General features: G+C 40.1%; 1 protein-coding gene across 4 annotated transcripts in view; it reads right to left on the reverse strand.

Annotated features, from left to right (window-relative positions):
* PLEKHM3 (pleckstrin homology domain containing M3) overlaps positions 1-20,458 on the reverse strand; it is a 202,224-nt gene that overhangs the window by 104,922 nt on the left and 76,844 nt on the right. For all 4 annotated transcript variants that reach the window (XM_040984565.1, XM_040984564.1, XM_040984566.1 and 1 more), the window contains exon 4: positions 10,454-10,599. In XM_040984565.1, coding sequence (XP_040840499.1) covers positions 10,454-10,599 — 146 coding nt within the window. The remainder of the gene's footprint in view (positions 1-10,453; positions 10,600-20,458) is intronic.

Here is a 20,458-nt window from a genome sequence, read left to right on the forward strand (position 1 = left end):
ACAAAAAAGGATATTCTGAGAGCCAACAAGATCTTTCCTTGGTCATGCAGAGGGTAGAATGTTAGTATATTCAAAGTCTGAGGAAAGGAGAAGGAGCTGTTAATCACCTCGATTTGATCAGTACACATCAAACATGTTTATTGAAATATTGCACTGTCTCCCATAATATGAACAATCATCACATGGTAATCAAAAACTTGCTTAGGGCTCAAGGAGATGGACATGCTAAGTAATCTGTTTTGATCATCACTCAGTGAATACAACAGATCTCAAATTAACTCTGTACTACACAAATAAGTTAAATGAATAAGAATTAAAAACATCGGGTAAAACAAAACCTCTGAGATTTCTGTACTCAAGAAAACCTGCCTCACCCAGTTACTTTCCAAACCCATCTACTTGAGGACTGCTTCGGGTTGCGCAGGACTTCTGAGAGACAGGCGGGAGGAGAAGTGAGCCTGGGTCTGCTCACCAACTGGAGGCAAGGCTCCTACCTCTAACGCACCCCGTGCCTCTGCCACACTGGGAGCTTGTTGCACTGTATTCCCCTGCGCTATTCTTTTGTAGCTTTCCTAACACTGCCTATCTGTAGCCTTCCTACAGAGGACTAATAACACCCACTGATGCTTCATGGAGTTCTTGTTGAGAAACATTCAATTAGCCCACGACTTATACTTAACAGATGAGAAAACATTTCCAGGGCCTGAAGCTGTGGCATAACAAGTTAAGTCACCATCCACAATGCTGGCATCTTATACTGAATCAAGTCCTGGGTGTACCACTTCTAATCTAGGTCCCTGCCAATGCGTCTAGGCAAACAGTGGAACAAGACCTAAGTGCTTGGGCCTTCTGGCTTTTGCCTGGCCCAATCCCAGCTGTTGTGAACAGTTGCAGAGTGAACCACCAGATGGAAGATCTCTGCCACTCTCTGTTGCTCTGACTTTCAGATAAATAGAAGATACACACACATATATACATATATATGTACATGTATGTGTGTGTACATATATATATTTAGAAAAAGAAAGAAAATAGAAATGTAGTCTAGAGAGTATAAGTGATGGTTCTTTTAATTTTCAAGTTACTCTATCATAACCTACCAGTTCTATAAAAGATTCTAGGCCCTTTTCTGCCCTTCCTAACAGAAAGCAAGTAGACTATAAACGGAGATTCGTCTATAATGTAATTAAGGAGTATACTGGCGTGCATTTAGCTGTAAAACAGAAACTAAGATGCAGTGACATTTTATGTATCTAAAAATCATTTCTTTATGCATTTGGCTATTTTCTTTATCTTGGACTAAGAGCATTCATGAGAGCAGGGACTATGTCTCCAATGTCAGGAACAGTAATAGTTAAGTAAGTAATTTATAATATTCTAACCATGACCTTGGACCTTACACTCCACTTTAGATACAATTCCTTCTAATAGCTTGGTTATTTGTTTCTAACTTCACAACATCCTTAGAATCAGTAAAGATTAAAAAAAAAAAAAGGAAGGGTAGCCAACAGAGGTAACATTTGCCATATAATTGTACCAAGGGAACAATGGTGGCTACAAGGAGATTCAAGGCAGAAACACAACCAGAGATTAGCACTGTGCCTAGTCCAGTGGGCTACCACTTGTGACACTACTATCCCATGCTAGAGTGTTCACATTACAAAGTCCCAGCTGTTCTGCTTCCCAATTCAGGTTCTTATTAATTTGCCTGGGAAGGCAATTTATGATTATCCAAGTACTTGGGTCCCTGTAACCCATATGGAAAACTTGGACAAAATTCTAGATTTCCTGGCCTCACCATTTTAGGAGTGAACCAGAGATGGGAAATGTCTTTGTCTCCAACCCTTTTACATAAATTATTATAAAAACAAAACACAAAAAACAAAACACAAAAAAACAGGGCCCAGTGCAGCAGACTGGTCCTCACATAGCAAAAGTCCTCGCCTTGCATGCACCGGATCCCAGATGGGCTCCGGTTTGTGTACTGGTGGTGCCTCCACTTCCCATCCAGCTCCTTGCTTGTGGCCTGGGAAAGCAGTTGAAAATAAGTAAATAAATGTAAAAAGTTCAAGGAAGAGTTTTATGATCTAAATAGAGGAAAGCTTTCCGCATATAGTCTATGCTATATTGTTTACTGCTATCTTTATGAGAAAAAATTTGTAAGTAATATATTTTTGGAAGAATACGCAAGAAAGAAGCAATTTGTTTATGAAAGGTAAGAAGGGTTGGCAGAAGGGAATTATATATGCATGCCTTTTCACACTATTTGAATCTTATACCACACTAAACTATACTATATAATATCCAAAACAAGAACAAGGAATAAAAGTAAAGCAGTGTAAATCCCAAATATTCAGGGAAAACATCTCCCCTCAGCACATTAAACTCTGAGGTCATTTACCAGAAAACAGAACAATCATTATATTTATCATTCTGAGGCGTTAAAAGGGTCACTTGGGGTGTGCATCTGGGGAGGGAAATTTTAAGAACAGTAAACAGATTAATTTCTAATATGTATTTTCTCAAGTACAATATATCAGTGAGTTACATCTTACAAAATTATAAAAGAAATACAATTACATCACTGAACATTTAGAGAATAAAAATCAGGAAAGGAAAAAGCTTCCATAATTATGTGCTATAACCACACATTCTGGTAAAACTCTTCTTTCCAATAGCTATCCACATCTCTGTTGGGGAAAAAAAAAATAGCCAAAGTCTTCCATATGACCTCTTGGTCCTATTAAAATTAGCACTGTGTGTTAATGGAAAAGGACTTGGGAAACCTTGAGTTTAGTTACAATTTGTTCTCAAAATCACCAAACGGCTCTGACCAAGTGTTTTGTTTTTTCTTTTCCCCATCAGGGAGTAGGGCTTGCCTTGAATGCCTTTCAAGATGTAGAGATAGAAAATGCTTTCTGTAACGTGGAAAACCCCTTGCAAAATGGAATGTGGATGTTCAGGCTGGGATACAAAAAAAATGTTTTAATAAAGCACAGCTAAGTGGAAATATTTAGAAAGAGCTGAGGCCGTCTGAGGTCCTTACTATCTCTTCGTTACGCTTGATACTTTTGAACAGGGACCAAGGGAAAGTTATCTTCCTAGAGTAGTGTTAGAAAATGTCTTTAGAATTCACGATGGGGTTTAGCTACCTCCTAATCTAAGAGCACCATTTAATCTGCAGGACACCAGGAAACAGATGAGATTCTACCTTAAAATTAATTAGGATTATTAATACTCCACAGGGCAGACAAGCAAATGCTTAAGATGACAGCTTTTATTCTGCTCTGCAAAACCATTCCTTTTTCCTTCTTTTAAAGGGATGTTGTAGCCAGTCACTTCGCTTTAGGCATAGCAGGCAGATGTAACAGACAACGTCTGGACTTGAAAATTGATAGGTCTGAGTTGACCCTCACAATTAGGCACATTAAGTTAAATCCTGGAGCCTGAGAACAGACAGATACTGAACTAAATGGAACTGAGCGAGTTCATGCCAGGAAGAGATGATCCAGATAGCATGCAGTTCTCACTCTAAAATCCTTACTGGCCCACAGAGAACCTGGGAAAGAGTGGCCCGGCAAAGGAGATCCTCCTCATGTCCAATGTGGATCAAGTGCATGTCCCTAATGCATGCCTTGAATGAGCTACCCATCTTCGTGGGAGCAAATCTGGTCACCTGAATAAGCCCTACAACAAAACACCCTGCTTTTGGTAGATTCCAAGATCAATAATGGCTACACTGATGGATTCTCTAGTCCTTTGAGCTTCCTGCAAAGAGTCCTGCATCTCTCCCCACTGATTTCAAGCCTTCATGAGCCATGCCTGCCTTTTCCATTTTCCTTAATCAGTGCTATCTTCCCTGCTTTTGTCCCACTAATTGGGGCGCTCTCTGCAGGCAGGTGCTACCAACCCAAGTTCCGAATGGATCAAGGGGCTGGGCCTGTCCCTTTCACTTGCATTCCATGTACCTCACTTAGCTATCAAAAGGCTACCCCAGGCTGATTAATCTACTAAACCCATTAAACTGAACTCAACTAGCTCTCTTTCCTTCTAAATATGTTTTTATCTAATACACACACGGCAAATATATTTATAGCCTATACCCAGAGTGTCAAATACAAGATGCAGAGGAGAGAAAGATAACACTCTGGTGGAGAGGAAGGGGAAAAATATCAGAAAAGGCAATGTTTTAAGTTGCATGTTCAGATTTGCTGTTTTGTGTGAGGGCAAGAGGAAGACAAGGTGTGAAACAGGCTGGCATGACTAGGGAATAGGAATGCACATGGTCTTAACAAAGAGAATGTGGGAATGGGCTAGAAAGGCAGGTGGTGACTAACACTGCAAAACGTCTTGCCTGTTAGGCTGAGGGGACTGCATTTATTTTGTAGAAAAGGCGACCTAAACTGAGGGTTTATTATATACACTGTCTGAGTACTTTTCTGTGAATGATCATTTTAGTAAGCAGCAACCTTATGAAATAGTTGTGACTAGTCCCTGCATCTTAAAGAAGAAACTAAGAGTAAGAAGGAGGTTTTTTTTAAAATATTGCATCAGCCAAGAGGGGTGAAACATTGGTTGAGGGATGCTGAGTTTTGGTCAGGGTATGGGTGAGTGTGGTGGGAAAAGCATGATCTCATGGGTGAAAATGCAGGGCATAAATCTGTGTGTCCCTACTAACTGCCAACACAGGGCAGATGTGACAGAGGGCGGGGTCCAGGATGGCTCCCTGCTCTGGCAGCGGGGATTCAACAAGGCAGGTGATTATATGATGGGGGATACTTGCTGAACATGATTCAAATCAGTTTGGTGCATGCTGAGTTTGTGGTGTCCAAGTGCATTCCTCCTTACCTACTGTGTGTCAGAATTATGCTGAGACATGCTACTTGTATTCAGGGAGCATATCTTTATAGAGAAAAAAGTCCAACCAACAGCTGTCATATGAATATGATGTCAACAAAAGCAATCGCATCTCCCACTCAGCAAGTATTCATTACAGTCATTCGCTAAGTGTTTCTAAAACCCAAATTCACACAATTCTCCCAGGTAAATACTTGAATATGAATTATAACAACACTGGTCTCTTTGGGGCATACTGTGTTCCAGGCATACTTTACAAAAACTAGCCCATTTGACCAACAGAACTCTATGAGGTGTTACTAACCTTATTTTACAGATGAGTAAATGGAAACACAGACTGATTAACTTGTCCAGGTTGGACAGCTAACAAGCGACAAAGCCAAAACCTGAGCCAACACAATCTAAACTCTTTTTATAGATAGGAAAACTGAGGCTCAGAGAAGCATGAATAATTTGGCCCTACACATCAAGCATCTAATAAAGAGTAGAAATACAATGTCACAGAGAACAAGGAATGCAATGGAGGCAGGCCAGAGCCACTACTGCTACCCAGACTTGCAGTAGCCATCATGAGCTTGCCTGTCTGAACAAGGATATGATAAAACAAAGTGACCCAGAGACCACACAACAGAAGCAGAAAAAGGCAAATGAGAAGGAGGAATCCAAGTCTGAGTTCCGTGGCTTCACGTCCAACCCTCCTGCTCTTTGGCTGCATACTGAGTGCTAGTCCCACCATGCTTGTCTTTCTTCCCAGGGAGCTCACAGGTCCCAGCACCAATGGTACTTCCTCCTTCCAGAATCTGTAGCAGATTCCCAGTTGCGCTGCCTTCCCCTCTTGTAGTTTCTGTCCATTGGGCCACTCCTCGGGCATACACTTAACTCGTTCTCTAAGGTGTTTTTTTTAATCCTCATGGGGTGTACCATAAGATATTTAGAGTAGTGTCGCCTAGCTACTTAAGTCCTCACCTTGCAAGCTCCAGGATCCCATATGTGTGTTGTCGGTTCTAATCCCGGCAGCTCTACTTCCCATCTGGCTCTCTGCTTGAGGCCTGGGAAAGCAGTAGAGGACAGTCCAAAGCCTTGGGACCCTGCACCCGTGTGGGAGACCCAGAAAAGGCTCCATGCTCCTGCCTTTGGACTGGTGCAACTCCAGCCATTGTGGCTGCTTGGGAGTGAATCATTGGATGGAAGATCTTCCTCTCTGTCTCTCCTCCTCTCTGTATATCTGACTTTCAAATAAAATAAATCTTTTTTTTTTTTTAAAGAGTAGCTTTATAATTCTGAACAAAGAGGTAAGAGGATGATTTGGACAAATACCTATTTAATGCCAAACTCCTGCTATTAATTCTTTAAAAATGCAATGTTCAATAGTCACACATGGCATCATGATGGCACAGAGCAGCAAGTAAACTGCATCAAATTGGGGGAGAGGTTGGAACCACATACGCTTTTATCAAGGAGGACATGCTGGTATTCACTCAGGAAGAATAAGCAGGGATTCCCCAGACGGTTAGAAACATCTGGAGGTCTTGCAGAAGGATGAGACATGAAAAGTGTCTGCTTTATTCCAAAATAGAAGAGGGAGTAGGTATTTGGCACAATGGTTAAGATGTCACTTGGAATGCAGACATCCCCTACCCTAGTGCCTAGGTCCAAGTACTAGGTCAGCTTGCTTCCAATTCAATCTTCCTGATCAGGCACTCCCTGGGAGGCAGCAGGGGTGCTCAAGTACTTGAGTCTTAACATCCTTGTGGGAGATAGAGATGGAGCTCCAGGTCCCTGGATTTGGCCTGGCCCAGCCATGACCATCACAGGTATTTAGGGGATGAACCAAAACATGGAAGATTTCTCTCTCTGTTGTGCATTTCTCTGCTTTTCAAATAAGAAATACAAATAAATAAATCAGAATTTAAAAATAAATACGTAAAATGGCAAGCAATAAGGAAAGGTACAAATACAGAATTATAGATACTTATGTTCATATCTCATGATATCAATTTTCTCCTTTAAATAGGAGGCAAGACAGTGAAGATTTGAGTGGTCACTGAGCAGATCAAAAGAAAGCTGCCCAGGCACATAGGAAAGGAGGCAGGTTGACTGGTCACTTATAATTTCCATGTTTATTGTAGACCTCAGAGATTCCAACGAGTGGACAGCAACAGGGCCATGCAAACTTCTCCCAGTCACAAGGCAAGTGAGCCTCAGCTATCAGTAAGGAAGCACAAAAACAGGCTGTTTCTGCAAGGAAGCACCATTCATGGAAGGGTCATTCAAGGCAGATGTCACAATGTCTGCCTGAAGAAACACAAAAGCTTCCAGTCATACCAGGTAGAAGGATTATGTTATCTGCTTCATGAGTAAGACATGTAATAAAACCCTAACTCCCTAGTGATCCAGTGAGGTTAGATTCCCGCATTTGCCAAATTCTACTCCCTTGACTGCGCAAGGTTAGAAATGCCAAACAAGACAGTTAACCAACCCACATATTTGGAAGACTAAAGTTGCCCATTAGCAATGGAAGACCTTGATTTCAATACCAAAATTGGAGCTGTTGATGAAAGCAGAAACTATCACTGTATGAGTTCTGGTAGTGAAAACCACAAAAGTGGGTCACGAAACAGAAAGAGTATAAAGTGGGGAAGGAAGTGAAAGGATGAACCTTACAGGATTCTAATATTAAAGATACAGGGAGAAGACAGAAATCAGAGAAAGTGATTGAGAAAGGAGCATTGGAACCAGGAAGAAAACCCAGGGAATTCAAGCAGAACATGATCCAACTGGTCAAACAGTACACATCAAAACGTCCAGCAGAAAAAGAAACTGTCAAGGGTGAACACGGTGCGGCAAACCGCAAGGAGAGGGACTGAGACCACAAGCAGAAGCAAAGGAACAAGCCATCAGAAGAAGAGTATGTTCCTTCCGTGGCTGGGAGAAGAACCATGTGCAAGATTCAGATATAGACCATGTTTTAGGTCGATGGAATTATTGCCTAACACTCCTATTTTCTCTGTGAAGTCAATGGTAAAGGTACTTCCCAGAGTGAGTAGGTCTGGGTCTTTAATCTCTTTCAGATCACGGACAATGAATGAATTTGATGAAAATTACTGATGCAAATAAAGGGCAACCTACCCACCTACCCACTCACTGGCACTCAGTCCAAAGATTCTGTTTTCTCTATTCTTTTAAAGATTTATTTTTATTTTTACTGGCAAGTCAGATATACAGAGAGGAAGAGACAGAGGAAGATCTTCTGTCCATTGATTTACTCCCCAAGCGGCCACAATGGACAAAACTGTGCCAGTCCAGGGCCAGGAGCTAGGAGCCTCTTCTGGATCTTCCATGCGGGTACAAGGTCCCAAGGCTTTCAGCCATCCTTGACTGCTTTCCCAGGCCATAAGCAGGGAGCTGGATGGGAAGCAGGACTTCCGGGATTAGAACTGGTTCCCATATGGGATCCCGATGTGTGCAAGGCGCAGCTAGGCTACTGCTCTGGGCCCCTCTGTGTTTTCTTTTATTCCATACTTAAAGCAGAGGCCAAACTTCTTAGTTCCTACCTGATTATATCTTCACTGTAACATCATTCTAACACCTCTCCTCTCTCCTGAACAGTTCACATCAAAATAGAAAATAAGCTATTTTTTCCGTCCCTATCTCTTCCCCTTAACAGCATAACTTCTCACAAGGGTCCCCTATTCTTGTCTTTTATTTCTCTCCTTATTCTATGTTGAACCCACTCCAATCAGACCTTTGCTCCCCCACTCCATTCAAGCTGCTCTCATTAAGATCACTAATTACCTCCACATTACTAAAGTCAATGGTCAATTCTCAGTGCTCATCTTACTTGACCCATCAGCATCTGTCACAATTCATCTGGAAACGCTCTTCAAGTGGCTTGTCAGATACCCTGGAATTCTTCTACCTCACTGCTCACTCCTTCATGGCCTCCTTTGCTGGTCCCTCTCTGCCCTTAAAAGTTGGAGTAGTCCAGTATACCTAGGATCTTTGCCCTCTCTATTGACTTGCATTTTTGCAGCTACTAAGCCTGCTATTTTTACTTCTTGCATATCCTGCTTGGCTGTTAGCAGACCCTTTGCAAAGCCATTAGCACATGGTTACTCATCTCATTCAGTTCCCTTTTGCAATAAACACCAGCCCAGGTGAAGGCCTGAAGAAGGCTCAGGGCATTGTTCTCTGCTGTGGACCTTGGCCAGAAGCCCACCTGCCTTCTCTCATGTTTCCAGTTCTGTGGGCTGGATTTGCTTGAAGGCTGACACTCACATAAGCAGGAACGTACGTCTACCAAAAGAAATGCCTTTGATTGTATAAGTCCTCTCCAAAGATAAGTATCATGCTTATGCATTTGCTATTTTCCCATTTTTTATCTTCCCTGAGTGTTGTAATCTAGTAAGAAACAGTAAGAGTTACTAAAATGAAAATTGACACGAGACAGCTGAATACTACCCTATAGCCATTTTAAGGTGTACAGAAGCTAGTTGTATATGAACTAAAATTGAAATGTCAATGAAGTAGTCACAGGATGTGGTTAAGAACCTGCATTTTTTTTTAACATAATGGTTACTCAATACCATGCCAAATAATTCCATAATGTTGTAAATTGTTGTTGATGTTATGTTGTGCTTTTTAATTGATTGGGATGATATTCTGCCAGCTCTGCCTTCAGACCAGAGATAGTCTCCCCAAGAAACCATTGATGTATCTGGACAATAAGATGCTGGACTCTATGCTTAGTATATGCTTGCAATGAAAGAATCTTGACTGAATTTAAACTGTAATATTGTACCAAATTGGAGGAATCCACTATGGGAGGAGGGTATGGGGAGGGGTAGGGGGAATCCCAGAGTTTATGAAACTGCATCACATAATGCAATGCAATTAATATTAAATAAATAATAATAATAAAAAAGAAACAATAGGAGTGTTAAACAACATCACGGCATTGTAAATTTTTTTTTATTCCTACAGTGTAATAGAGATTATCATATCCAGATGTGGAGATACAATACAGTATGCATCTCTACTTCCAAATCAAACATGGACCCCCAGTGAATCTGTTAAATATACCTTGACAACAGGATGCTGGACTCTCACATTGTTTGTACCTGAAATGTCACTTAATACACTTAAATATCACTTAATACACTTAAATATCAGAATGACAGATTTATGACTGCTTATGAAGGACTATACTATTGTAACAATACAGAGTATATCAGTGGGAGGGATTTAGGGAGGAGTTAAGGGAAATCTCTGCACCTATGGAATTGTACAATAAAATAAAATAAAAAACAGTAGGAAGTTTTCTCGCACCACCAGATTTTTCCCTTAGCTCTCACTTAGCTCTTAGCTAAATATCAAGGCCCCAAAACTAAAAGCACTATACATATCTTTTTAAATAAGAATCATAGCTAAGAAGCTTTTAAATAGCTAAATCTATAAGTGCTATTAGAAAAGATCTTGTAGCTTTTATGAGGCTATCAAATTAACTTCAAATTTTCTTATTGTTATCTTTATGATCCACCTGACAACAAATGAACACCTACATTATTATTATTAAGAGCCCAATGTTCACACCTACCTTGTACTTTGAAGTATCCCAGTTGTGGACTATGCGTGCGGGGATGAGGAAGCTGTCATCCACATGGCAGTTGCTGCAGTAATACCACCCACTGTAATTGCACACCTTGGCTTTTCCATTTGAAAGACCAATGGATCGTTGGCACCCTGGTCAAAACAAAACAAAGAGTTCATGATTGCTGCTGTACCAATCTCAAGCTAAAAAAAACTGGCAACAGGCAAGAGTTTGTAGAGAACACATACACAGATGTGTTGCTTTCTTCCTAATCTCTCAACCCACACCCCTTTTGCCTTCAGAGGGATTTCTGTGTCACCTGACTGGTGCTTTACCTCTGGTCTCTTCTGATTGCATCTCAGCTGCTGCTGTCAGTTTGCTTTCAATTCCATCTTTACCTCTTCAGCTGCCTGCTCAGAAATTTTGTTTACAACAGGCACTTGTCTGGGCACTTCTCCTACAGGATCTAACTTAATCTGCATAACTCCAATGAGGAAGATATTAACAGCTCTACTTTACATATAAAAAAAACCATGATTTTCACTAAATGAAATATTTTATGCAATGTTACCCTGCCAATAAAAAGGTAGTTTGGATTTGGCTGAGAAGGCTAAAATGATCCTAAAACTGATAATGTATCCTTCCTTTGCTTACAAAATCAACATTAAGGAATTTGGCCTTCAGCCCCATTTCACCTTTGCAACTTTCCCTCCCACTCCCCATGGGAGTAGCACCTTTTTGTTCCACTCACAGAACTCACCATATTGTGCTTCAAATAAACACAACAGGTTTCATTTCATTCCATACATTGTACATATCACTTCTTACACAACATCCTCTTCTAAGTTCTCTACTTAACAAATCTTGCTCATTGCTCAAGGCCATTGGTGACCTGCACATGACTGTTACTGCCTTTTCATAGCCAAGAAAGTCCATGATTCTGTGAATACAGTCCTGGTAATAATCACGGCCCTACTGTAAAGAAGCCATTGTGCTTCTTCAGATAGGATGAACTGCCTACCTTCTACTGATGACTGTGGAAATCCTGTTCCTATCAACCCCAAGGATAAAATTCTGCAAGCCCCAGAAAAGGTAATCAAGCATATAAGAACAGCACCATTTATTCCAGAATTTCTGATAAACAGTTTTGATCTTAGGGATCCTTCCATTTGGCCTATTTTATGGTTGGATGTCAAAATATTTATTAAAGAGTTCTGACACAAAGTCTATTTCATAATGTAGGTACAAAAAATGAATTACTCTCTCTACTGGTAATACTAATACTATAATAATGAATACTGCACCCCAGTTCTCTTACAAGAAGTTCAAATACATTTATGTAATCAACTGTCAGCTTAAGAAGACAACGGTTCTCACAAACTCCATGAATCAAAATTTCACAATTCAATGTAACTTTCAGTTTTGTTACAAGTAAAATGGCATCAGTATAGTTTCACAGCGCATCTTCCAGCAAGAGTTGGACCTTACTGTTCTTAAAATACAAGAGGCACGGAAAGACAGCAAATAAATCTATTAGTTTAAAAACCTGATCTTCAAAAGCTTGATCTGCTCCTTCCTAGAAAGACTGTTTTCTCTGCTACTGAGTGGTAACCAAACCAGAACCACTCCTGTTTACCTGACTGGCTGAGGAATGAGAAACGTGTGAAAGATGAGGAAGAAGCAAGCAGGCTTCTGTTTGACAGAGGAGATTGTCATAATCACAGGGCTGTGACTGCTGGAATGCAGCTTCCTGCACTCACCCGCTGCATTGCTCATTAGGCATTTAGCATGAGCCTCCTTGAGCTGTCCTGCCTTTTTATGGGCTTGTCCAGCCAGAATCACACCATAAACTCCTCAGACCTGTTTCTTTTCTTTTCTTCCCCCCCCCCACTTTTTTTAATCCTCAGCACTTAACACAGAGCTTTACACATAGCAGACAACCCATAAATGTTTATGTTGATGGGATAATAAACAGTATTGTTTGGCACATGTACACTCATATTTACATAAAGAAATTTTAATTTCCCATGACTGTTCTAAAACTGATCCTCTTGTCTGCTCGTCTCTCACAGTAGCCAACTTTCACTAGTACCCCTTATTAAAACAGTTGCCCTTTCTATGAACTACATATTAAACATGTGTTCAATAAAAACTGGGAAGTAGTTTTGCGGAACCTGGACACTAGGATATTGCTGTTTCTAAAAATCAGTAGACAGCTAAATTGATGTAACACTACAATGATACTGAATAGAATTTGATCATTCTTATATTTTATAAGGAGATTATGATCTTATAGAGATTCAGAATTATAGCCAAAATTCTCATCATATAATGATGAAAAACAAAATTAGGTTATTTTAGCATTGTGTTTATTTATATTTTGGTACAATAAATGTTAGTAAGCAGCTGTTAGATATTTATATAGTCTTTAGTAAGTACCACTGGGCTTATCAACCCATAATTTCACTGGTTTTATTACAATTTTCTGGGTGCAACATATATCGGCAATATTAAAATATACATGTGCATTTAATGAAGAATAGTGCCTAAACATATTTATATCAACTGAGCACACATGTCCAACCCAATATGATAGGGAGTGAAGGACATGAGCTAACTAAAATGAGCTCACAGCTTCCTATAGGTGTCTGGATACACTATAGAAAGACGGAGTATATGGCTAAGGTTCATTCAGGTTTTGAGTTAGACCAAAGCAATAGCACATAAATTCCTATTTCTAGACCTTGGGGGTCTTTACCTTTTAACTTTATTTAGGACCATGCTATTCTACTCTCAGTGCCAAAATTATCCAACCCAGAAGTATGTTTGAACTTGCCTGTTTTGGGACTGATTGGGACATGTAGTACAAGGGCAAGTCCTAGGGCCCGAGCCCAGTGGCCCCACTTCCCATCCAGCTCCCTGCTTGTGGCCTGGGAAGGTAGTAGAGGACCAACCAAAGCCTTGGGACCCTGCATGGGAGACCTGGAAGAGGCTCCTGGCTCCTGGTTGTAGATGGCCTCAGTTCCAGCCATTGTGGCTGCTTGGGGAGTGAATTAGTGGATGGAAGTTCTTTTCCTATGTCCCTCCTACTCTCTGTATATCTGACTTTCCAATTAAAAAATTAATAAATCTTAAAAAAAAAAAAGGCAGGTGCTAGTCTGGAGTCTCAAGGCCTATGTCTGTTCTTGCCTGGGCTTCGTGAACCTGGCCCACACAACTTTCCAGTTCATCTTCCTCACCACAAAATACAGGGAATATCTTAAACTGGAAGGTTGCCACATTCAAAGAGCATCTGAATTTTCTGAAGGTGTTGATTAAAAAATGCATCTCCTCCTAACCCCGACCGTCTCTGTTGAGTTGGGGTGAGGATCAGGAATCTGCATTTGTAATGAGCATCCACCAGCAACAGGAACTCTTGGTAAATGTTGAAACTTCGCCCCTAATTTCCAGATGACCTCCAAGGTCCCTCCAAGTTCTAATAAAATTCTGACTGTATTCAAAAAATGTGCCGAGGGTACACACACTGCTGAGTGAGAAGCTCATTATTTGTCACATCGTTTACTTTCTAGGCTTCTAAAATCAACATTTCAGGCTCTCAGTTGATTTCTAGAAATTGGCCATGTAAGAAACAACCTGAGCTCATTTTACCAGTGTTTTTCCAGAGCATTCTTGCCTCCACTGGGAAGTGATCTATTCAACTGAGAGAGAATCAAAACTTTTAACCCCCAAACACAAGAAATTTGTCTCTGAAAGAACACAAGATGGTTGGATAAGAAGATTAGAGGTTCATTAGTGGCCCAACGTAGACTCATTTTCTAGAAAAACAACACACATCATTTATCTGAAGAAGGAAACACCTGTTGTTTCAATTAATTGCATGATTTCCTTTAATATCATGCTAGTAAATCATAGACTAAAAATGTCTGCAATAGTTCTCCCATAAAGATACACAATTTGGGACTTTCCTTTATCATGGTGAAGCTTTTGACAGGGGCAAAAATGTGTTTTCTTAATAAATACAGTGACAAAAACATGTCTTTTTGGAGGGTGCCAAGGCTGGACTCTGAAAAACAACACTATGGGGAGAAAAACAGATCTGTGAAGTACAGACAAAAAATAATTAATTGAAATAACTAATTAGAGCTTATTTACATGTATTTTTATGTACTTTCAAACGGACATTTCCACAATGTTTCTAAATTAAAGGGCATTTGTAGTAGGGAACACTCCACATGTTGGATCAAAGCAAATAACATTCCTCCTAGTCTCTTTTTGAAACTTTTCAGAGTGTATTCAATTCATAGGAACAAAAAACTATCTCACAAGAGAATCCACTGGCCTTTTTTTTCCCCCTCATTGCTTCCCACCCCACTTCAAACCTCTAATGAACAACACACTCTGAAGAGCTTCGCCTCCCCTCAGATACACTTTTGGAAACAAATGTAACAATTAAACTGAAATCCCATTTTCTGCATGTACAGTCCATTTCCCAAATGGCCTTTCACTAAAACACCCCCGAAGAATCTGTTGCTGGGGGTCCAAAGAAACTGTGGCATAAATCTCCACAAAAGCACAATCTTTCTTGTAACAAGTACTGGTGAGCTCAAGTGGCTGCCATGTGGTGTTACAGAAGCTGAGACTATGCGGAGGAGCCAACCGTCTTCTCTGTGCTTCTCGGCTCCCTCCTTTGCCCTCCTTCCACAGGGCAGCAGTGGGAAAACTCGGGGGGCAGAAGGCGGCAGCAACAGGAGCTGCAACTGCACTCCACTGCGTCCCTGGCATGACAGTCAGGCTAGCTTCTTTCTGAATCTTAAAGCAAGCTAATGTGATTAAGTCAATTCAGGAGTTTTGTATTTGAAAGTAAAAATGCTCTAAGAATCAAAATGGGCAAAGAAAAACAAAGACAAGGCGTCTCTGTAATAGGGAGAAAGAGAGAGAGAGACTGAGAGGACACAGCTTCATTTGCTCTGATGAAGAATAAAGAGAGGAAAACACCTGTCAACTTTCAGAGTCATGGGGTAGGGACAGACGTCCACAGAAAGAGAGAGGCACCTTCCCCATCTCCCTTTCCCACTGTGTCCTGGCAAGGTCCAGCAAGCTGTGGTAAGCACCACATAAAATGCTGCTCAAAGGCCTGGGCTTTGATCATATTCTCTTGATACGAGACTTTCCAAAATAAAGGAAACCAGAAATGAAGGCTCAAAGACTTGGCATTTTATTAGACTTAGGGGGAAAAAGTCATCAAGAACTTAGCTTTCCTCGCTTAGTCTATAATCATTGGCTCATTAAGTGATTAAATTTTGAACATACACTTAAAAAAACCAAAGTGTTACATCTGGCATATAACTGAAAGTTTTGTTTATTCAGTCCGGGATTAGCACAGATCTGGGCACAGTGTTTAAACAAAGGATTGTTTGGCACACGGCAGAGCCATTTGTTCAATGTAATTCTGGTATCCATTAAAGGAAGTGGGAGCAGAGCTAATGGGGCCCATGGCTTGCATCTTCCATATTGTAGAGGGTGGAGCTGAGATAATGCTGAGACTGACTGCATATATGTAGTTGTAGGTAACATGGTAGGACTGATGCTACAGATACATACAGTCATATATGAATGAGGAGCACAGGGTTATACTAAGAAACACTGACTTGGCAATCTGGGCCTAAAAGTTTTCTTGTCTCAAGCATCTAAGTCACTCAGTCTTTGGGGCAAGGTGGTGACCCAAAAAGTAGAAGATAATAACTTAGTCATATGGGCCTGCTTTAGATTGCAACACTTCGGGATGATTTCCTTTGTAAGGTTCTAAGGCCCTTTCCACAGAGATGGAAACCTTCACAGATAAGAGGGATATACATGCTCAAACACAATCCTGAAATACACTGACTGGCTGCTCTGAAAGCTAGGCTAACATTTCTTTCTGTTCATCGGAAAAGAGTTGTTTTATGCTCATCTAAAAATTTTATATCAGTGAGAGACAAAATATGAGAAATTGTCATTGCTTGTTAGCCAAGACATTGACTCATAAATTTCCACTACACAGAGGGCTGACAACTAAAAATTATAAATAAAACCTGAAGGAAACAGTTCCTACCGTGGCTGACACACATTTAGGTTAACTTAAGCTGGCACTTGTAGGATGGACTGCAGCTGTTGTGAGGACAGCTATGGCTTTAAGAATATAACAGAAGTAAATAACTCCTCTTGAACAAAATACATGTACCCAACTAAAGAATTTTCCTGTCAGCACAGCAATGTGGCAAATGTTGTAAAGTATTACACACAATATGTTCACAGAGACTGAGACTGGAACCAAGGGACATCAACTGTCCAAGACAGGCTCTCTATGAAGCATAATCACCTTGGCTAAGGCAATCAAAAAAGCCAAACTAAATACTGACTGGTTTAAAATCTAAAGATATCCTTTAAGTTGTTTGGTGATTATGTGTTTTGGTTTTTTACTTTTATCTATTAACTTTTTTGGCACTGAATATTTAAATAGCTAAGTAAGTTTTGACTTGTGGGGCCTAGGTCATAAGAGTGCTAATGATACTATATTTAAGTTAGAAAAAAGGTGTGTCAAGTAACTACTGCTGATTGAAAACATAAACTGGCTAAATTCTACAATGTTTGCTTAATCTCATGGAATGCTGTTATTAGGATTATAAATCGTGTGAAATAAATTAATAAATACCAAGTAGGTTCCAACTTAGGTTGAGAAGTGTCAAGATTATTGGTCTTTCAAGTAAACAATGATTGAGAACCTAAAGTCAATATTTAGTCAAAATTTATCTTGAAAGGCAATAAATCTTGATTTTTGCTAAGGCAAGTAAGTAAATATGTGCTCTCTTCTAGAAATTCTGACTGCTTTTCTATCTACAAGTATCTGTTGAGTTGTAATATAATGTGCAACATAATATATGTCACAGACTTTCACATCCAAACACATGATTTATTATTGAGTTATTCTTACTTTTTTCTCATAATAAGATCTTTCATAGCAGTGTTTATATTAGTGTAAAATAAGTTTAATAATAAAATGCTATAAGTTTAGCTCTAGTGCATTTAAAACAATTTAGTATGTTGTCCATCCTTGTCTTCTTCTATCAGTCTATAGCTTCTCATTTAGCTCTGTATTCATCGACTCCACCATTGACCCAGCTCCAAACTAACGTACCTGGGCAAGCAATGGGGCTTGGGCCCTGCCACCCAGCACGTGACCTATCCAAGCCCGGGCTGCTAGAGCAATCTGAAGAGTGAGTCAACAAGTATTACATCTTTCTCTGGATATCTCTGCTTTCAAAGATTAAAATACATGAATTTGGTGGCTGGATCATTGGCATAGTGTGCTAATCTCCACCTGCAGCAGATAACACATATGGGCATTGATGCATGTCTCGGCTGTTCCACTTCCAATTCAGCTCCCTGCTTGTGGCCTGGGAAAGCAATGGCTCAAGCCCTTGGGTCCCTGCACCTGCACTGGACACCTGGAAGAAGCTCCTGGCTCCTAGCGTCATACCTACCTAGATCCAGACATTGCAACCATTTTGGGAGTGAATCATAGGATGAAAGATCTCTCTCTCTCTCTCTCTCTCTTTTTTCTTTTTCTGTAAATCTGCCTTTCAAATTATAAAAGAAAAAACTTAAATAAATCAGTAAATACATTTTTTAAGAATGGTAAATTTAAAAATTAAAATAACAAATAAATAAATATGTAAATAGATGAATGCCTATCATAGACCAGCTACTATTATAAGCACCTTACACACATATTTATGTATGTATTCATAATCTTCATACCATATCTGTATGGTCTATATTACCCCGTTTTACAAATAAAGAATTGAAGTAGTGTGATAAAATAACTCTGACTATAGTTACATAACTGGCAAAAAGGCAGTGCCTTTTAGAAGTGTCTGATATCGCACTCTATGAACAACACCAAGCAACTAAAAAGCTGAAGTTCCATGTAGCTATCCTTGTGGAAGGTATAAAAACTGGTTGCCTGTGGATGGCAAAATAACAAGGATGGAAAATGTGTATCAATTTATACAAAAGAAGATAACTTAGTTCATCAATGAATTTAGCATAGGACCTTATTAGCATTAGCTGGACTTCTAAATATGGAGAGGGAAGGGGGAGCATGAGGGAAAGCAGAGGCCATGAGAAATGAGCAAGTGCGGAAGCTATCACAACATGGATATAGAGGTCAAAGGGATGCTGGGCCTGAAGGAAGACAAGAGATTTTGGAAAGGGGAATAAATTTCAAACCAGAAAGATAAGAACATGCGTGGAAAACAATGAATCTGCTAGCTATCTGGGATTCACTGTAAGTAGGGGGGTGTTGTTTTAAAAAAAAGAACTTAAAATGATACAAATAGAGTTAAAACATAGGAATTTCAAATGTTTAGAGTGAGCAATCGTTACTGATCAATAAGAAATAGGAAGGCAAAGCTGCTATCTGCAAGGCCTGCATCCCAGACGGGTGACACTTCCTGCCCCCCCTGCTGCTCTACTTCCAATCCAGCTCCCTGCTAATGGCCTTGGAAAGCAAGTGTTTAGGCCCTTATACTCACGTTGGAGACTCCTATGAAGCTCCTGTCTTTGGGCTGGCTCAACCCTGGCCAATGTGGCCATCCGGGGGGTGAATCAGCAGAAGAAAATCTCTCTATAGCTCTGACTTTGAAACAAACAAACAAACAAGCAAGCAAATAAATCTGAGTGGTTTGAAACACAATAGCAACTTGCTTGAAATGATTAGCTGGCAAAGAAAAAAAATCAGATTTGGAAAAGAACTAGTTGTAAAGTTATTGCACGAATCTGAGCTTGGCTGGATGGTGCGCATATGCAGCGCCTCTAAGTGAGGGAAGATTTTTGTCCCAATAGGGGATATCTTAAATGTCTGCAGTTTTCATTGTCACAAAAGTTGGTTGGGGAAAGCTATTTACACCTAATAGGTTGAGCCCAGAGATATGACCAAACATTTTACAATGTACAACACAGCCCCTACCAATAAGGAATTATCTGGCCACAAATACACAGTATCATTGCTGAAAAACACTGGTACAGTACAAAGAGGGCAAAAGAAAAGATCTGACTACTGAGCCTACATCATCCCTTTCATCTGTCAGCGACAGCTAGACCATGCATTCCAGGAAGAAGGAGAAATGCTTTCACAATTTCTACTTTCTTATCCAAAGAAAATGATGCATGATGCTAAGTTTAAGAAGTGCCTCATCTACAACACAGTACTCTCTCCTAGGTAGCCTCCCAATAACATCTGCAGCAGCTGAGCCTCTCTTTCTCCACAAATCAATCTGGTGAAACACTTGCCCGTGAAGACCCCTGTTTGAGAAACAAGTACAGAAACAGAAAGGGCTTAGTTAAGTTGATTATTTCAGATATGAAAATTATTAGTGGTGGTCCTAATGGCCTTCTGTCATACTTCGTCCTCCTTTCTCTGGCAGGTCTACCTTAAGCATGGGGGTGCCAGGACGTGATCCTAGACAGGGACAAAAAGCCCATCTAGCCTGCAGCTTCCTTCACACATCGTGTCCCATCAGGGTCTCCTCTGACTTCCTCTTCGTGTCACACTGCTTATGCTTCATGCCTGCTTCTCTTTCCTTATATTTTAGGAGAGCTCATTGCTTTGAACTTTACAGTTTCTTTAAAACACAACCTTTCCTGTTCTTTGCTGAAATCAACGAAAAGAAAAAACCCTGACAGCATCTCTTAGAGTAATTTTTACCTCAGCTATTTTAGTAATGACAACAATTTGATAAAATTAAAGTCATGAGAGTGGATCCAAATAGTACTAGAACAGTCTCAAAGTGAAAAAGATCACTTTCATCAGCCTCTTCTAAATCCAGGCCTGAATTTCCTCATTTTTACTCCAAACTAAATTCTTTATGTTCTACAGATTTAGGAACTGCCTTGGTCTCTTTTCTTTATTCTTTTCCTTTTGCCTTTTTTGGCAAAATTTTCTGTCTTTCTAAAAAACACCCATTTGTGAAC

Source organism: Ochotona curzoniae, unplaced genomic scaffold (genome assembly GCF_017591425.1).
Source record: "Ochotona curzoniae isolate NIBS_2020 unplaced genomic scaffold, NIBS_Ocur_1.0 contig_4148, whole genome shotgun sequence".
NCBI classification, from domain to species: domain Eukaryota; kingdom Metazoa; phylum Chordata; class Mammalia; order Lagomorpha; family Ochotonidae; genus Ochotona; species Ochotona curzoniae.